The sequence below is a fragment of the Eleutherodactylus coqui genome, chromosome 13 (genome assembly GCF_035609145.1).
Source record: "Eleutherodactylus coqui strain aEleCoq1 chromosome 13, aEleCoq1.hap1, whole genome shotgun sequence".
Classification (NCBI taxonomy): domain Eukaryota; kingdom Metazoa; phylum Chordata; class Amphibia; order Anura; family Eleutherodactylidae; genus Eleutherodactylus; species Eleutherodactylus coqui.
The window spans coordinates 47,788,254-47,809,078 of NC_089849.1; the positions used below are offsets into that span (position 1 = coordinate 47,788,254).

General features: G+C 44.8%; 1 protein-coding gene across 1 annotated transcript; it reads left to right on the forward strand.

The window, feature by feature from the left end:
- The first annotated feature begins 2,475 nt into the window (after positions 1-2,475).
- Positions 2,476-19,820, forward strand: LOC136587361 (autotransporter adhesin BpaC-like). The gene is made up of 3 exons (XM_066585931.1): positions 2,476-2,591; positions 17,565-17,717; positions 18,439-19,820. Exons 1-3 carry the CDS (start codon positions 2,516-2,518, stop codon positions 19,818-19,820), a joined length of 1,611 nt encoding a protein of 536 aa, XP_066442028.1. The 5' UTR covers positions 2,476-2,515.
- Positions 19,821-20,825: the final 1,005 nt, after the last annotated feature.

Below are 20,825 nucleotides of genomic sequence, written 5' to 3' on the forward strand. Positions count from 1 at the left end.
TCCGTATGCATCCGCCTCGCCCTTTTCATGGGGGGCGGAAGAGGAAGAGAGGAGAGAGAGGCTTCAACTTCCTCACGAATTACAGACCGGATGTCCGCCATGGCAGAGGAGCCCTCTTCTCGGACCACCTTCGCCGTACAATCCGTACACAGCGGCTTTGCATGGCTCTCCTCTAGCCGCCGTAAGCAGACCGGACTTCCAGCACCTTAACATTCCCCCCCCCCCTTCCTTCCCCCGGCAAAAACCCACATAAGGAGGTTTACTTACAGGTAGACCGCTCTCAGTGTCTTCCCTGGCTGACATCTTGTGCTTAAGGTGCAGACAGGTGACATGCAGAGGAAATCCAGCCTTCAAAATTTTTGAATTTGGCGCAGACACGCCCCCTGAGTGAGGCTCCGCCCCCACGTGACGCGGCAGCGCTGACGTCATGCCACCGCGCCGGACCCGGGGGATACGCCACACACACTGTGGGATGCACGCCAGGAAGGTGCACATACCGCGCTGTCGTCCCTGCAGACCACGCGCACAGCTGTCTGGACCCGCGCCCGAGCCCCCTCCTGCTGTCATTAACCCATCCCCGTCCACCGCGGATGGGACCTTAGAGGAGACGCCATACCTTCCGTCCTGATGGGCCTGCTGGATCCCGGAGGGAAGCGCACACCACAGGCTGCCTTTGCTCTGCCATTCCGAGCCCTCGTGCTCAGGTACCGGGGGTCATTCCGCCAGCCAGCTACCCTCTGGGCAGCGCACTGGGGGAGAATTTCCTCACAGAGGAAGTAGGTGCTGGGTAAATCCTGCGGGTGAGGGTCCCTTCGTAGGGTCTCACCCGCGCAGACCCTGTCAGCCCAACAGAGAGACGTCCCCCCAGGGCGGACAGGCTGCTTGGAGTTTCCTTTTTTCTTCGTTCTCCTCCGGCATACACCTGGAGGCTCCGCTTGGACTGTCCTGTAGGGACAGGAAGACACTGGTGAGCCGGTGGTGGGAGTTGCCTTTTGTGTTTTTCCGCTTCCTGTCCCAACAGGTGTCCAGCGGACAACCTCCAGGTGTATGCTGTCAGGATGACGAGGGGAAATATATTTTACAGGAAGTCAAAAGGTCCTGGCTGAAATCTATGGAAGCAATGCCTTCTATTACATTTTCAGCTCTGACCACCAATCTGGACGTCGGCCACGCTGCATTGATAGTGGGCCAGAGGAAAAGCTGACCATCAGGGATCATGAGTGGTAGACCCCTGGAGATAAACTATTGATGACCTATCCCTTGACCTATCAATAGTTAATCCCTGGAATACCCCTGTAAAGGGCTGAAACAGATATAGGATTATTATTACTAGGAAGGTGCAGTAAATTCCCTAAAGGCAGAAAGGTGATACATTTAATTAAATTCTACAACTGGAATGATCTGTGCCATAAAAAAGCTATAACATTCTCCAGTCATTCATTCTTCGCATAACATATAGATACGGCATAACTACTATGCACATATGAGTGACAAACATCACATGCAAACTCACAATTGCTGAATGAGTAAAATGGAATAAACTAGCAAAGCAGAATCATAATTATAGATACTGAAATCTCAGCCAAAATTAACCAATTAGCGAATTAATTGTGACCGGTCATCGGCCACAACTAGTTGAGTGATTAACAACTGTCACTTACTATCAAGAAACTATTTGAACGCTAGCTGTCCTGTATAAAGCTGCCTTAGCCCAATTCACATGAATAGAACTGTTATCTTGTAGTTCCTGACACAGCAGGTGACTAGGAGGATCACTGTACATGGGAAATCACTACAAGTTGCACATAGACATTAAGGAAAGTCATCCGATTCCACCAATTTTGTTGGAATTGGTCAACTTTCTTAAGGCCCTTCTATATGAGCCGAGAATCTCAGGATTCTCGTTGGCACGACAGAACGAGCTGGTGACGGGATATCCAACGTGCATATCCAATATGGCGCCATCCACACCATTCGCCATCACGGCACTAGTACTGTGCAGCTGCGCTGGGACTACAACACCTGATCCTGGCAGTGGTGGAAGGGTAGGTAATGCTCAGGTTTGTTATTTTACTACATCCAGCCCTACTAAAAGGATGCTGTCTGGTAATCGATCAACCCCTTTAATAGAAGCGGCCAGGTAATTATAAAGTTTCCTAAAGGATGGGGAAAAAAGTCAAATCCGGTCATATATGAGTAGTTTAAGTAGTAGACAGCAGAAGTTTTCTTTTACACCAGTTTTAAATAAACTTATTGAAATTCGACTAGAGAAATTTACACTTTTAAATCTGTTCCACGGATTGCGGTCTTGAAGAAACACCTTTCACAATACAGTCCAGCTCTGCCTAGCACTCCGGTGAACCTGTCTGAGTGCCATTGCTTCATTATGATCTCTGGCATGATAATGATGATGGATGGTGTTTGGGCAGGTGGGAGGAGGTGACTATTATTAAGCCTTGCCTCACCTGCTAGAGCTCAGATTTTGTCAGAGGCAGATACAGTGTGACACGGCAGGATGAAAGCCACGAAGTGTGCGACACTCCTCCTGCTCCTCTCCCTGTGTGTGCAGAGGAGAATAGCACAGGCACCAGGTGAGTGCAGAGGTGGGGGTGGCGACTCATAAAACTTTATTTGGAGGTGCTTTCCAGAAAACTTCTACCTCACTCTTACGTTGCTTTGTGTTTCATTTATACTTGCGGTCAGTGAATGGAAAACTTTATTTACAGATTGCAAACTTGTCTTGCCCAGTCCTAGGTTCTGGGACGTTCAATGCTGTCAGGACGAAAGGTGTTCAGCTAGCTAGTATAAAGAAAAGATTTCCATTCGCTGACAACAGGTAGATCTAGAGTAGTGAGAAACTAACAGAACTATACATGTTCTACATTCATAGTCTGTACTCATTAACAAGCAGTCCCCCTAAGCATTGATCTTTTGGGTTTGAGGCTGAAGATGTGAGGGTTTCTTACATTGCCTATCCTAATTCATAGGCTGCATACTCATAAGGATTAAAGTTGGGGGTGGGGGGGTGGGGGGGTCTTGTTTTTACAGCGTATATGCTGCGGCAAAAATGTCAATTTAATTGCATGGATCAGTATAATTACACCAATAGAAAATACATTTTGCGTTTTCCTTTTTCTGCATTATTTTCTGTTGCCATCTTCTGTCCTCCATAATTTTTTTAAAATCTTTCAGTCGAGGGGGTTGTGTGTTAGCTTGTTTTTTGGGGGATGACCTGTGGTTTCGATTGGTACCATTTTGGAGTACATACGACTTCATCACTTATTACATTTTTTCTTTAAGGCAGGGTGACCAAAAAAGTGCAATTCTAGCATTATCGATTTCTTTCTACTGGCATTTATCGTGCAGGATAAATAATGCGTGATTTTGATAGATCAGACTTTTGTAGACGTTGAGGTATCTCGTGTTTTAGGGTTGTTTGTTTTGATTTTTCTATCATATATACGGAATTTAAAAAAAAACAACTTTGTTTCCTTTATTTTTTACAGTAATAAAAATACTTCAACTTGCAATCGTTTGATTGCTTATACCATATACTGCAATACTTCAGTATTGCCTATTAGTAGATGTAGAACGTTCGGGATAGTCAATACGTTTTGTATAGCGTACAGTTGTGCCCAAATACTGTAAAACTTACATGTAAAACTTTTTTTTAAAGCTAAATTTATGCACATCAGCACAAATTGGTAATTTCTAGCATCTAGGCTCCTTTTTGTTTCGTACCTTTTGTGACCAAATTCAATAGCATGGGATTTTGGAACTTTGCGACTTTTGCTGCTGAATTTTTCTTTTCCCTAGACACCTTTTGCAAAAATCACGGACAGCCAACATTTTTTATGGACACATGGAAAAAATTGTACACAATGATAAAGATTATCATCAGTGATCCATGTTAATAGGTCACAAGGTGATATGAACACTGTGAGCTGTAAAATGATAATAATTACAGTTATAATCACCGGCTCAAGTACCACCAGCATTTTAAAAAAAATCACGGACGCATCTATTTTCTTTTCCACAATTTTTATGGCCTGTGACCCTGCTGCTGTGAAATTAAGAGACCTTAGGTTAGCTGCAGGAGGGCTGTTTTTGCTGCAGATTTTCTATCAGTAAGGCCGCCTGCAGACGAGCGGAAATCCCGCCGCGGGATTTCCGCCGCTGAAAGTCTGCATAGGAGTGCATTACAATACGCACTCCTATGCAGACGGCCGCGGTTTGGCCGCACGAAATCTCGCACGGCAAACAAACCGCGGCATGTTCTAATTTTCTGCGGGGCACGCACTCACCTGGCCGCCGGCTCCGGTCTGCGCATGCGCCGGCTGCGCGGCAGGCGGCACATCAAAGAGCCTGGGCCGCCAGGCGCGGGTGAGTACGCGCTCGTCCCTGCAGGCTCTGGGGTCGGATCGTGCGGCGAGATTTCTCGCTGCCGGATCCGACCCGCTCGTCTGCAGGCGGCCTAAATCTACAGTGCAATACATTTTTTTTTTTTTAAGAACTCGTTTTTATTGAAAGTTTCATGGTATACAAACATGAGTATATTATAAATACAACTCAAAAAGAAGACCGTACAGCTTATATTACTTTTACAGATAAATTGCAGTGATTGATTATGAAACAATGCTGAACAATTTCTATAGTTTATGTAAAGGTGATGATTAACTCTCGGTCGTCTATATGTCTTCAAACATTTTATTCCCCTCTCCCCCCCCCCCCCTCCCTCCATATCCCTTTATTAATCAACATTTTAATAAACATATAACATCCAACTGAATATAACTATCCCGCTTCGTATCCCCCTAGCTCCTCCTCCCTTCCCCGGTCAGTCACGTTACTTTCAATAATCCTAGACTGTTCATATTATCATTATTATGGTACCAAGTAGTGTTGGTGAACTGGGACATACATTCTATAATTTCCCCGTGGTCAAGAAATTTTTCCATGAAATCCCTCCACTTTTTGAAAAACTTAGGGGCTTGAGATTCTGCACATTGTTCAATCTCAGTTCTTTCCATTTTCAGGAGGTGTTTTAACTGTTGTAAGACATCCAGTGCAATACATTTTTCAGCATCAATCAACCTTTGGTGTGGATTTAGAAATCCACAGTATGTCACATCTTTCTGAAGATTTTTAGCGTGGATTTCAGCCTTTACAATGCATTGAATGAATACTGCCATAATTCTAAAAATCTACGTGTAAAATGCATGTGGAAAGTCTTCGGACTCTTTCGCTTTTTTTTACATTTTGTTAGTTTATGTTGTTGCCTTGTGCTCATATAAAAAAAAAATTCAAGTTCTCCCCATCATTCTGCACTCAATACCCCATAATGACAAAGTGATAATACAATATTAGAAATGTTTGTAAATTTTTAAAAATGAAAAACAAGCATTTTGCATTGGCATAAGCATTCACACCCTGTACTCAGTTAAAGCATCTTTGGCAAGGATTACAGCCCCCTAGTTCTCTTGGGTAGGATGCCACAAGGTTTGCACACCTGGATTCCTCTTTGCAGATCCTCTCAAGCGCTGTCATATTGGATGCGGGCCGGCCGTGGACAGCTTTTCTAAGGTCTCTCCAGAGATATTTGATTAGTTTCATGTCACGGCTCTGGCTGGGTCACTCAAGGATAGTCACAGAATTGTCCCCAACAGCCCCCCTCACACTCAGCAATTCTTTTTCAGATTCTTACTGGATCACGGGAATATGAACGATATCATTCAGATTGTGCCGCATTTGCACGGAATGATTAATTCCTTCATTGTTTGGATTGTGCAGACATACAAATGAAACGATGATTGGCTTGTGTCAGACAGTCATACATCTATAAACGACTGCCTCTTTACCGTGAAGAGAGGCAGGCGTGCCGCAACAATATCTCAGGCCCACTCCACCTCCATTCACTGAGCAGTTGGCTGGGACGGTTGTTGGGCACTTCTGCACCTGACAGTTGTCTGTGTTCTCTTGGCTGTAAGGTCATAGTCTTGTTGGAAGGTGAACCTTCTGCCCAGTCTGAGGTCCCTTGCGTGCTGGATCAAGTTTTCATTAAAAATATCTCTGTACTTTGCTCCAATCAGCTTTCCACCAACCCTGACTAGTCTCCCTGTCCCAGCTGCTAAAATCACCTCCCACAGAATGATGCTGTTGCCACCTCCGTGCTTCACCATAGGGATGGCATTGGGCAGGTGATAAGCAGTGCCTAGTTTCCTCCAGACATAATGCTTAGAATTTAAGCCAAAAAAGTTCAATCTTGGTTTCATCAGACCTAAGTATCTTGTTTCTCACAGTCGGAGAGTTCTTTAGGTGCTTTTTTGGCAAACTCTAGGTGGGCTTTCATGTGTCTTTTACTGAGGAGATGCTTCTTTCTGGCCACTCCGCCATAAACCCCAGATTGATGGAGGCTGCAGTGATGGTTGACCTTCTGGAAACCTCTGCCATCTGCACATAGGATCTTTAGAGCTCAGCCAGAGTGACTATTGGGTATGGGCACGGTCTGTGACACTGGATGACCTAAAACAACGCATCTCCACTGCACTGGAATTGATAACATAAGATATGTTGGCACGCGTCTGGGCATAACTGGACTATGGACTTGACAACTGCCATGTGACCAACAGGGTCCACATCGAACATCTGTAAGGTGCAATAAAAGCTTGAAGAGTTCTACTATCTTTTCATGTCATTCTGGCTGTTGTATAACAATTTTTTAAAATTTTAAATATTTCCTACAGCCAGATTTCTTCAACTCTCAGACAACCCCAGCAAGTTTACTGTACACGTAAAATGACTAATGTACATAGGCATGCTATTAACTGTAACAGCTGCTTTACAGTACAGAGTCAAATAGATGCTACGCCCTGCATGGTGCTGTTGGGGAATGATGGGGAGTTGCCATTTATAGTTACAAAAGGAATACCAAAATAACCTAAATAACCATAAAGTAAATAGTGGCTGTTTGGAGATTTTTATTATTGTGGTCCCCATTTATAAGACAGTGAAGGTACATGTATGAAGAAAAAAAAAAGTGCAACGCTTAGCAAATTCCATGCTGGGATGATTGGATTGGGATCCCAGCAAAAGGAATCACAGATATGAAAGAGACCAGCATGTTAAAGGTTTTCTTTCAACAATAAGTAAAAATGTATGAGCAGGAAATTGGTTAAAATTAAAAAAATAAGCCAATCTTACCAGTCTGATGTTCCCGACAATGCAGCACAGAATACCAGATACCAACTACTTTAGTCCCAGAAGAAGCTGCAGTAGCTACGTGCCGTACATTGTACACCTATGGTTTATGTTTTATTGTAACTCATTTCCTGTCAGTAGAATGTTTTTTTAGGTACTGGTGTATCTTGACGCCACCGGAAGCTAGGGGTTTGACAGGGCTCCCATGGAGGAATACCCCTGTTACACCCCTAGCTCAGATTGTCGGAAGAGCGCAAGGTCTTAGAAGATACAGAAGTTGTGTGTCATGTGAGTGAGCCACGCTCCCTGTGTCTTCCCCGCCACTGTGCTGCCCGTCCCCCGACGCTGTTGCCTTCCAGCTTCAGGGAAGCTCGCTCTCTGTGTCTTTCCCACCGCTGTGCTGCTGCGCCGTTAGCGGCCTGTGTCTCAAAGTCCTCCGGTACTATTCCCTCACTGCTGTCGTCATCCACTGAGTGGACAGCCCCTCACTGCTGTGGGATGCCTGCTGTGCCTCAGAAGTCTGCAGTCCCTGGCTCTCCCCTCGCCGCTGTGGCATCCCTGCTGGTGGCAGTGAGATGAAGCTGATATTGTGGGGTGAGGGGCCATCTTATGGCTCGCCGCTGAGAAACCCGCTTCACAGCGCTGTGGCTTCCCTGCTGCCAGCCCCTCTGTGTGCTTCAACACAGAGGGGGGTGCCGCCTTCTGTGGCAGCGGCGGGGAAGGAATTAATGCAATTTAAAAGGAGAAAAAATAAAATTTCATATTTTTGCAAATATATCATTTTAAAAGACAGGCTTTTTTTCTAGAGTAAACAGTAGAACATGAGGATTTGCATCCAAAATGGATACCTTGTTTGTCCTGTGTTTAGAAACACTCATTGTGGCCCTGATCTTATGTCTCTATGCACAACGGGGCCCAGAATGCAAGGTGGCTTTCAGAACAGACATTTTGCTTGAAGGCGTTTTAGGCCCCATTGCTCACTTGTAGAGCCCTTGAGCGGCCAAAACGACAGAGAACCCCCACAAATGACCCCATTTTGAAAACTAGACCCCTTAACACATTCCTCTAGGGGTGTACTGCGTATTTTGACCCCACAGCTTTTGAATGAATCTAAGCAAAGCAGCAAGGAAGAAAAAAAAACGATTTTCATTTTTTTGGCAATAGTGTCATTTTAAAAACACTTTTGTCCTGTGTTCAGAGACATACCTATTGTGGCCCTAATCTAATGTCTCTAGGCACTATGGGGCCCAAACCAAAAGGAGCATTACACTTCAACTATTTAAGTTTGACCATGGACCACTCACTGTAGCCCTCGGTCTCTGCTCTGGGATCTTGGCTACCTTTGGTAGCCAGGAGCAGGGAGATTATAAATTTCATAGGTCCTCTCCAGCTTCTGTGCTTGCGTCCACCATTCTGGCAACGGGTGCATGTGCCAAAGCTGGGGTGAGTTCCTCGGATAAGGATCCCGTCGTGGGATATCACCGGAGGTCCCAGTTAAGAAATTTCACCTCCCCTCACGGTTAGTATCTGTGACAAGAGGTGAAACTTTAGTTTTTTTTTTAACTTCATATGTGATCGCCATTATCCACTGGATAATGGCGAATACCTGACCAAGAACCGCGTACCACAGCCCCCCCCCCCCCCCCCCCCCGTGAGATTTCCAGGCTCTCGGCTACGTTTAGTAGCCAAGACAGGGAGATTTTAAATTACCCCAGCAATCTGCAGCTTTTGAGCATGTGTCTGCCATTTTGGTGACAGGGGCGTGCGCAGAAGCCATGGCAAGGTCCCTGGATGAAGCCGGGGACCTTAGTTACGTAATTTCATCTCCTCTCACAGATATGATCCATGAGGGGAGATGAAACAAACGTTTTTTTCACTTTTAGACTTTCCTGGCTGTGAGCCCTTCTGTGCAACCCGACGCATGACCTCTGAAGCGCATGCGCAGAAGGTAACGTAAGGTCCTGGGGGAACAAAACCTCGCAGGACATCGCAGAGGATGGAACTGAGGGGAGTTGAACCTAACTTTTATTTACTTTTTTTTACTCTTTTATGCAATCGCCGGCATCCGGTTGTTACTGGCGATCGCGTGACTGAGGTGGGGAGAAAGGGATGGGGGCGGCCCTCGGCCCCCCATGAGTTGTCACGTCCACAGCTCACGTGACTTTAATCTCCAGAGCGAGCGTGTTTTTACGGCCCTGGGGATTAAAGCCCACTAAAGCAGGACCTAAAAAGTCTATGGGGTGGTTACTTAGGGTTTACCTGTTGGAAAACCTTTTTTCCAATAGCTTACTAAGACTTGTGAGATGATAAAGAGAGTCCCCTGTTCGGGACCCTCATCTATAAGAGGGGAGAACTAGGCCCCTTGAGTATTACTCTAACACAGTGCTCCTCAAACTCCAGTCCTCACAAGCCCTAAACAGGTCAGGATTTCAGGATTTCCCCAGTATTGCACAGGTGATTGGTTATGGTCAGTGCCTCAGACATTGCCACAAGTGTTCTCTCTATCGGGCATCTTCAAATCATGACCTGTTGAGGGGAGCCATGAGGACTGGCGCTTAGGAAACACTGTTCTAACACCACACTGATTTTATCACACCACCCATTACAATCAATGGACTGTCTATGTAACGCACAGATATGCTCATCTCAGACTAAGGGCTTATTCAGATGTGCGTATATTGGTCAGGTTTTCACTAGCTCCCTACCCAGCCTGCCTCCTCCCCTTGCAGAGAGGGGCAGCGTATATCGTCCGGATGTAAAAACCGGACCGATATACGCCCATCTGAATAAGCCCTAACAATGGGGGGGGGAGGGTGTGGCTATGGCATATTGAATGGGATTGTGTATAACAGACCACCTCTGTAGTGTTGCTGGCCCAATTCAATTCCCAAAGTGCAGGTCATACAGTTTTCATGTGCGCATTTCCTAGTGAGAAACGTTAACCCATTAGCAGGATCATTTTGTGGCTACAAACCTCCACCCACATAAAGCTGCCATGTATATGAAATTATGAAAACTAGTACAGATAAGAACTGAAGAAGGTGCACACAGCGAACCAATCAGGGGCCAGATTTCATTTTTCTTACACAAGTTGGAAAATTAGAGAATTGATCCGATGGGCTTGTATTGCTAACCAAAAGTTAAAAGACTGCAAAAGTTCATAAATGCTTTTGTTACAGATGTATTCCGATGTTCACAGTATATCCAAGCAATGTTTGGGGCAGTATAGCCCTTTATCAATCAAATAGTGAAAATATCAGAGTCTGGAGGGGCTGGTGATTGAGTCTACGAGACAATACTGGTGGAGTGTGAAAGGGAACTTAAGGTCCCAACGGCATGACTAACACCATCCCCACCCGAAAAGTACTTCAATTACTCTAAGGCCCCCTGTCCACGGGCATTGCGGTATCCCGCGGCAAATCTCAGCCGCGGGAGCCGCCGCCCGGGAGCAGGAGCCGGCAGACTGTTCTCCGCAGGTCAGCCTATCTGACAGATAGGCTGGCCCCGGAGTATCAGCGCAATTCGCAGCATGCGGAGAATCAGCGCAATTCGCAGCATGCTGCGAATTGTCGGCCGCGAGCGGAGAATTGTAATGATTCTCCGTTCGCGGACACGGGGCCAGCGCTTTCCATATGGAAAGCTATGGAAAGCTTCAGCCGGCCTGATTCGCCGGCGATTTACCACCGGCGAAATCACTGCCGTGGACAGGGGGCCTAAGCCAAACTCTAATATTTTTTTCTCTGCTTGACGTTGCTTAGATCTACTGAGAACATCTGATACATCTAGAATAAAAATATTTCACAAACTTTTTCAAATTCACAAAGTGTACGCAATCCTGTCTTTTAGTTACTCCTGGAGATCATGGCGATGCGACCTTTCAACTTTGCACCACACTAGTATCAATTGGGGTAGTGCTGGCAATCTGTGTCATAAAAGGTTGTCATGCCCACCTCAACTTCTTGTCTGAACTTATTTTAATACATGAAGCTCACTGTCCACTTGAGAAGGCAAAGATTTAACCACTACAGAAAGAGTTGTCATGGGGACATAGAGGCACTATCCACAGGCAGACTGTAATTTCATGAGATGAATACATACTATTTATACAGAACGTGTGGCAGCGCTGAAGCTGGTTACGAGTTAGGTGGGGTGGTATTTTGCCCCAACAGGCATATATTGCATTTGGCTTGCTTCTAACCACACAAGCCAGAATACAGTGCCAATCTTAACTAAACTTTTCAAAATACATTGTAAGTAAACAACAATGAATTCTAACATAATGAGGTGACATTATAACATTTGAATTGTAAATTAATACACTATTAGCAATTAAATTCAGATTATTTCTAAATTGCCAACAATTGGCAGGGAGGAAACCTAGAAGCAAATAGTTCAGGAGCTGCTGCAAAACCGCAATGAATCTGCGCCAAAATCCGAATGGCTTACATTCAGGTGTGGGTGTCACTTTTCAACATTGAACATTGGCAACAAATCCATCACATCAGGACGAGCTCTAACAGATGTACAGACATGAAAGAAGTCAGTATTCCGAGGTTACGAGAAATGCAATTATCAGCAGCATATAATAGCACAATTGTGAGGTCATGACAAGTGGACGTTACTGGAATTTCTGCCTGGCCATTGACTATACTGCATATATATGTAGAAGAGCTTAATTGCTTATTTTACATAATGATACATGCTAAAAGAATATAAGAAACATATCCGCATCCGCCTAGTGTCAAGGTTAACCCCTTAAGGGCCAGGCTGTTTTGTACCTAAAAAGACCAGACACTTTTTAGGAATTTTACCCATGTGATGGTTTTATTGCCCTATTTTTCTTCCTTCAACTACCAAGATCATTTTTGCTTCATTTTTTTCCGCAACATATAGGGCTATTTTTTAATATATTATTTCATTCTGTTTTTTTAGTACAGGAATCTGTTCCTCATTTTGTTTTGGACATTTGGATATTTAGTATGTATAGTTTTGGATTACAGGGTGCATACGGCTGGCATTCGGTCATTTTCTTTTATGTATATATTATTTTATTCTGTAATTTTTTTTTCTCCCTTTTGTATCTCTTTTTTTTTTTTAACATCTATGTCCCCCAGGTCGTCATGTAAGGCCTTTGGAGGTCATTCACGTGGTCTTTCTTTTTTATTTTATTTCATGTTTCCACTGTAGCTGGGGCATCCATAGAAGCGCCAGTTACAGGGAAAACACCCCTCTGCAGTGACAATAGTCACTAAATGAGATGATCAGAGTCTGCTAGGACCCTGCAGCTCTGCTATAACAGAGGGATCCCGGTAGTCACATGATCGCCGGGTGGCATAGTGGAGGTAACACTTCCACTCTTTCGTACATAGTTCGCATCGACTGCTATGTACCCAGGAATAGGAGAAGACAGAAGCAGTTAAAAACAGCTTCTCCCTTCTCCTCCGGGTTCTTAGCTGTGTCTGACAGCTGAGGAACAGACCTGCTCCTACTTGATAGCAGAAGCAGATGCTTTAATCCGGCGCTGTATTTCTGCTAGTGGCTGGGATTAAAGCCCATGACTAAGCATCGTATATTTACCGTGCTTGGTCCTTAAGGGGTTAAGGAATAGGGGGCAACTATTATATAAAATTACCAAACAATTATGCAGCACCAGATGTTGCCACAAGGTATTCTAAAGAGACAGACCGTAATCCCAATTCTGGAATCTCATTTACCAACAGCACTATTTCAGTATAAATAATTTCATCCTTTTAAAGAAATCATAAAAATATATAGTATATAGTCCATGAAAGCTTCAATATAATATATATTCTGGAGGCACTGCATATTGAAGGCAGAAAACTTTTTTCGAGCTGGACGCATTTCAGGGATATACATCAAACCCCTTTCTCCAAAGCCCATATACGCAAGCACAAAGAATAAAGAGGTTACTTACACTTTTATAGAAGTTATGAATATAAACTACTGTATATTCAGCATTAGTGGGGTTGCTAATGACCACCACCATCTCGATAGCGTCGTTTTCGGTCGACCATACGTTATCGCGTTGTACATCTCACTCTCGGTTCAGCAAACTATGTGGACTAGTTATGTCCGTCTGACACTGCCGCTCCGGTGTGCAAGGTACCGGAGTGGTTTGGACAGGTGTGGGTACACAAGACTAATGGTGGCTAGACCGGAACAAAACACAGGCGCACGGATCTTAGCGGAACACACAGAACCTCTCGGTACAGGACCTGCCTCAAAGCAGAGCACCCGTCCTGAAAGGGACGACCCCACTGCTTGAAGGCCGCAAGAGCTGAAGTCAGAGAAACCGAACTGGGTACTAAGGATGGACAGCTCAAAAGATAAAAAAAACACCAACAGACTGACAAATAAACTGACTGCAGGCAAAAGACAAATGTGCAGAGTGCAAAACAGATAGGAACGTAGAGAACAAGCCGGACAACAGCCAAGTATGCTGCAAGTACTGACAAGACCAGAGTACAAGCAGTATAACCAGCACTTTCAACCAGGAAGAGTTAGATTATATATCTAAAAGGGAAGTTTCTTATTGGACGACAGAGCTGTCAATCCTCACCGCTGCTAACAAAATTAATGAGGATACTGATTAGCTGACAGAGCTGGAAACAACAGGTAGGACTTCAGCTCAACAGCAGCAGGAAGATGTTATCTCTAACTAGTCAGGACCAACTGAAATACGTGTGCGCCCGCAGCGACATGATAAACCTATGTAGTCCACACGGGAATTCTACCAGGAGCTCACTCACAGAGGCGCAGGCGAGTTGTGCTTCATTGTGGAGCGCTCCGTCATGTGCAAACTCAGCCAATGACAGCCGTTATTATGTCAACAGACAAGCAATTAAAAATGCAAGCATGGTAAACTGATATTACAGCCAACAAACCTATTAATTCATGACGTTTAAACCATTCATTAAATTAATAAATCCCTGTTTATCATTACATAGAAATGCATTTTCAATAACCCAATAAAAATATATTTCCTATTCAAGTACGTGAGTTGGTAGCGCAAATAAATTAATTTGAATTAATTCATTTCCTAAAAGGAGCTCAAAGATAATTCATTTGCTAGAGGAACTCTTATTAGCTCATAATAAAATCAAACAACAATTAGAAATTCAGCTGTAATAAATAGATCTTGTTATGTGTATAGCACCAACTTATTCCGCAGCGCTTTCAGGTAATTTTTATTTATTAACCCCGCCCCCGCCCCCTCGGGTACTCATTTTACGGACCTCAAAAGGATGGAAGGCCGAGTCGACCTTGAGCTTGCTACCTGAACCACACAGGGATTGACCTGGCAACCTTCAGGTTGTGAGCGAGAGCTTACACTCTGCGCCACACGAGGCTCCCCTAAAATCCAAGTAATAAATGACTATAATGGTCTCATATTAAATATTATTTATTTGCAATTCGAGTTAAATTGAAGAGGTTGGCATTCAAAATGGCCGCCATGTTGGTAATATGGTCTTGCAGGTTTCCTACTTCAACTTGTACGCAAAATTGGATCACCGCCTGCTAAACCGTTTTCATTCTATATGGGCGTTTCCATAATTTTGAGACATGCTGTACATTTTAAACGCTTAACCCTAAGTGGTTTGCAAACAGCAGGGAAGCAGAAAGAATAAAATTTAAAACGAAAACTGAATTAACCCCTTCAGTGGCAAGTTTATTTTTACCATGTCATGCCTCATAGGGCAGGTTTTTTAAACGAGTTAAAGGGGTTGTCCCGCGAAAGCAAGTGGGGTTATACACTTCTGTATGGCCATATTAATGCACTTTGTAATGTACATCGTGCATTAATTATGAGCCATACAGAAGTTATTCACTTACCTGTTCCGTTGCTGGCGTCCTCGTCTCCATGGTGCCGTCTAATTTCAGCGTCTAATCGCCCGATTAGACGCGCTTGCGCAGTCCGGTCTTCTCCCTGGTGAATGGGGCCGCTCGTGCCGGAGAGCTGGTCCTCGTAGCTCCGCCCCGTCACGTGTGCCGATTCCAGCCAATCAGGAGGCTGGAATCGGCAATGGACCGCACAGAGCCCACGGTGCACCATGGGAGAAGACCCGCGGTGCATCGTGGGTGAAGATCCCGGCGGCCATCTTAGTAAGGTAAGTAAGAAGTCGCCGCAGCGCGGGGATTCGGGTAAGTACTAAACGGTTTTTGTTTTTTTAACACATGCATCGGGTTTGTCTCGCGCCGAACGGGGGGCCTATTGAATAAAAAAAAAAAACGTTTCGGCGCGGGACAACCCCTTTAACAATGCAATTTAATCTCGCAAGTATTTGAAAGTACTGTACTACTTGGACAGTTGGCATTATGGCAGGGAAATCTCTGAGGCTTGCTGCGCTGAGTATGCAGTAAAAACCCCGGAAGATTTCAGATGACAGCTCAGTGCTCTGCACATTTCAGCATTAGAGCTGTCCACGGAAATCTTCCGGGGTTTAACTGCATGGTCAGTGCAGCAAGCCCCGGAGATTTTCCGGGCGTGCCACTAAAGGGGTTAATAGAGCTCAAACTTTGTGCAAACAGCAGCCAATGGGTTGCCTTGAACGATGTAGCAGCTTCCCATGACATTATTGTACTGCATTTAGGTGGCTGTAATATACAACCTTCTAAATGTGGCCAAGTTGTGTTTAGCAATGCGTGAAGTACAGTATATATGTATATTATGTACTGTACTACATTCATGGCTAAACACAATTTACATAGTCAGCTCTTCTCTCCTCATTACCTGCTTGAAGAGATACGGCATTAAATATACTTACAATATATCTTATAAGAGGAATTTAATAATTTACAAAGGTTAGAGACTGCAGCACAAGTGTCTACTATGATGACAATCCCTTAGATTTTTTCAAGTATGTTTTATCTTCCACTCAAGAAAATGTGACGCCAGACAAGATAGCGGTTTCCCTATTTGATCTGACTGCGGAGTCCAGGAATCAGTAAAGCCTGCTAGTTGCAAAATAAGTATATTAGTGCAGACAAAGCCATGACAAAGTAACATAGTATGTAAGGCCGATTAAAAAAAAACACATGTGCATGTGGTTCAGCCTATAGTACTTTTCACTGCCTTCTTGTTTTAGTAGTTTGAATGCTTTCTTTTAGTAATTTATTATCCACCTTTAAATATCTATTTAGGCACTTTCCGCCCTCCCCCGATTCCTAACACTCTTCTTCCTGTAAGGTACAAGGAGTGGACAAAAATGTGGAAACACCATACATGGTATTTTATTCATTGGTACTGAGCTGCCCGTTTGACCACTGCTTGGCTGAGAGTTTTCTTGCAAAATGTTTGTTTACTTCACCTCTTGCCCTGCTCAAACCCCTGATCAATTGAATCTTTTTGCTCCGGCAGATGTTCACTTCTGCCCGGCATCAACTGTGTCATATTACCTCCACTTAAAATTGGTCTCTATATATCTTATTGAAAAATGATTTATAATCCCATGTAGCTTAATGCATGCATTTCGTACAGTGTTTCCATATTTTTGGCCACCCCAGTATAAACCGTTCCTAGTGAGTATTTAAGATGCTTTTAAAAATTTCCCATTTCTTGTCCATACTCTTACACTGGTGGAAATTGAAAGAGTTATACCCAGAAGGAATTAATGGAATTTCATGTAACATAGTGAACATGTACAGAGTCGTATCCAGAATACATGCTAGCAACTTGGAATGAATTAGGCATAGTTCATTACTGTCCACTACAGGTTTCAGTAAGACGTGTGCCAACCATGAGCACCTATACACTCTTGGATCCTTGAAGGCATTGAATCAATAAGTTGATCGGATATCTTGTTGGGATAGGTCTTTCCATGCCCACATGACTTGGTGCAGTCCGTTGATGTACAGTTTGTTGTGGGTGGCCATGTGCCATAATCTACCTATGGAGCCAAAGGGAAAGAAATGACGATCCCTTCTAAACAAAACTAACTCTGTAAGAGGCGCTGCAGCCGCACAAGTTGTAAGTGATGGGTGAAGATAGCTGAGGTTTAGAGGCCTACATTATTGAAGGTTTATCCTAAGGCCATCAATATTAAATCAGTGGTGGACTGACATTGATGATCAGCTGACTAGAGGGGCAAAAAAAAAACAACTAGATTTTAATGTAGAGAGGGTTTGTTTAAATTTACATTAATTTATATATTCCTAGAAAACCTCTCAAGATTAGTGACAGCATCCCAGGGGATAGACCGCCACCAATGTGACATATCTGAAAAGTCATGGCCTAAAACATCTTTAGCTGGCCAAACTCTAAAATGTTACCAGCGATAGGTATTTATACCCGAACTGAATATCCGCACGGTTCTACTCTGCCGCTTAATATATGCTATTTATTTTAGATCCTCCAACTCCACAATATAATGCCGCCTGTCCTCCAATAAAGGATGCATATCTGCAACTCTGCGGTAGAAGTTGTGAAACAGATGAAGACTGCGACAATGATATGAAGTGCTGTCCCAACACTTGTGGGGAAACATCCTGCAGTTACTTAGGTAATACAATGGTGGCTATATACAGCTACAAATACATGGGGGAACGTATAGTTACTTTGGGACTGGCGATGCATATTAAACCAATAATGCTTATATCCTTGTGGAGGAGTTTTTCACAAATACGATTATTGATGTTGTTTACATAGACTCTCCGGCAAGGCTGAAATGAGGTATAAGGATAATTAAGAAGGATTGGTGACACATTGATATCTATGCATGCTTCTATTCATATGGTTTGTGAGCTCATACCGACTTGCCTATGCTTGTGGTACATATATGCCTATATGGCCTGTGCGTATAGCTGTTTGATTTTAATATGGAGATATCTTTGCCATACATGTAAAAATACTTATTTGTTAATTGATTTAGAACCATAATATTTGGGTAATACGTATTTAGGATATTAGGCTACACTGAATTTGATCTAGTAGATGTTTCTATTTAAGTGTTGTCGAACATTATTGATTACATCTGGGTCCACCATTTGGTCTTCCGGGTGTAATAGGGCATCTGACAGGCATAGGTTCCTGCATGGGGCTCCCCTTTTCAGGGCTATGACTCTGTATTCATTTCAGGTATGAGATAAGGGTAATCCAGGGTCACTGTAGATTTCCTCTATTTAGACCTGTGGATACCCTATATAGTAAAAAAATTATATTTAAGGCTTAATGCCTTCGGTGATGGGGGAACTAATAAGTACTGTCATTTTTTCTGCCCACAGAAATTCCTGTTCCAGAACCAACTAAAGGATATGGAAATGAAACCACAAGCATACCAACGTCCCCTGGACACAATGACACAGCCGATGCCGCCGCCGCCACAAACAATGACACAGCCGATGCCACCGCCGCCACAAACAATGACACAGCCGATGCCGCCGCCACCACAAACAATGACACAGCCGATGCCGCCGCCGCCACAAACAATGACACAGCCGATGCCGCCGCCACAAACAATGGCACAGCCGATGCCGCCGCCACAAACAATGGCACAGCCGATGCCGCCGCAAACAATGGCACAGCCGATGCCGCCGCCACAAACAATGACACAGCCGATGCCGCCGCCGCCACAAACAATGACACAGCCGATGCCGCCGCCGCCACAAACAATGACACAGCCGATGCCGCCACCGCCGCCACAAACAATGACACAGCCGATGCCGCCGCCGCCACAAACAATGACACAGCCGATGCAGCCGCCGCCACAAACAATGACACAGCCGATGCAGCCGCCGCCACAAACAATGACACAGCCGATGCCGCCGCCGCCAACAATGACACAGCCGATGCCGCCGCTGCTGCCAACAATGACACAGCCGATGCCGCCGCCGCCAATGACACAGCCGATGCCGCCGCCGCCGCCAATGACACAGCCGATGCCGCCGCCACCAATGACACAGCCGATGCCGCCGCCAACAATGACACAGCCGATGCCGCCGCCGCCAACAATGACACAGCCGATGCCGCCGCCGCCAACAATGACACAGCCGATGCCGCCGCCGCAAACAATGACACAGCCGATGCCGCCGCCGCAAACAATGACACAGCCGATGCCGCCGCCGCAAACAATGACACAGCCGATGCCGCCGCCGCAAACAATGACACAGCCGATGCCGCCGCCGCAAACAATGACACAGCCGATGCCGCCGCCGCAAACAATGACACAGCCGATGCCGCCGCCGCAAACAATGACACAGCCGATGCCGCCGCCGCAAACAATGACACAGCCGATGCCGCCGCCGCAAACAATGACACAGCCGATGCCGCAGCCACCGCAAACAATGACACAGCCGATGCCGCCGCCGCAAACAATGACACAGCCGATGCCGCCGCCGCAAACAATGACACAGCCGATGCCGCCGCCGCAAACAATGACACAGCCGATGCCGCCGCCGCAAACAATGACACAGCCGATGCCGCCGCCGGAAACAATGACACAGCCGATGCCGCCGCCGCAAACAATGACACAGCCGATGCCGCCGCCGCAAACAATGACACAGCCGATGCCGCCGCCGCCGCAAACAATGACACAGCTGATGCCGCCGCCGCAAACAATGATACAGCCGATGCCGCCCCCGGACACAATGACACGGACAATTCATAATGCAGTTTCCCCTATCACTGGACTTAAGTTGTGGAATCTAAAAGTTAAAAGAAGGCAAATATGAGAATACAAGAATTGAGTATAAACCTGTCGCAGATAATTACAGAAGAGGTTCATGGTGCCCGTACACACTGCGGACGATCCAAGTAACCATATGCGAATTACCACTAATTGCTGGACTGCACTAGGATTTGTCACTCGTAACAATGGAAAGTCCAGATGCAACTCAGCAAAGAGTGGTAATTCGTGTACGATTACCATGGATCAGTCACAGTATCTATAGGCACTAGATAAACACGAATAAACTGCTATTACAATAGAGGTTACTAGTAGACTTGCATGATGTGCGGAATGGCCAGGAATTAATCTCAATTGAGAGATGACCCATTCCAGTACTTGTTAGACTAACTATTCATTGATTGGATAGTTCATTGTCAATTCTCGAAACCCCACCCAACTATTAAGATCAGGCCTATGAAAAATCCCACCTTAAAGTGACTTCAGTCTGGAGATCAAAAGTCATGTATGTGGGATGATTACTTGCTTTTTCCTTTTCCTCAAATCTTGGTGATTGGTTGCTTTTTAGATCAGCTCTATTAGAAGAGAGCTGTAATCTTTAACCATAGTTTACATATAGTGCCTAATTTGAAGCGGTCACACTGATTTACATATGACTTTTGAGCTCTTGACTGAAGCGTCACTTTAAAAAGGCCATTCTGTGAAATTGTTTTTTCATTCATTATGCAACTAGCCCCCAGTGTATGTATGTATGTATGTATTCAGCTTCTCAACCAGCATAACTTCTGTGTGATGATATTACATGGATCTACCACCGAAACTGCTTAGAGGGGGACAAAGACAATCTTATCACAGCTTATGATGAGGATCACACAGCTCCTGTCATACAGTTATAATGAAGGCGATCACAGCTCACCCTCCTGACTGTCATTACATTCTGCATTCATTATATATATATATATATATATATATATATATATATATATA

Excerpts from the sequence above, each read along its gene's own strand:
- LOC136587361 (XM_066585931.1), top strand. The coding sequence starts at position 2,516 with ATGAAAGCCACGAAGTGTGCGACACTCCTCCTGCTCCTCTCCCTGTGT. Across the intron at positions 2,592-17,564 it reads GAGAATAGCACAGGCACCAG|ATCCTCCAACTCCACAATAT; the intron begins GTGAGTGCAGAG and ends TATTTATTTTAG. Across the intron at positions 17,718-18,438 it reads AACATCCTGCAGTTACTTAG|AAATTCCTGTTCCAGAACCA; the intron begins GTAATACAATGG and ends TTCTGCCCACAG.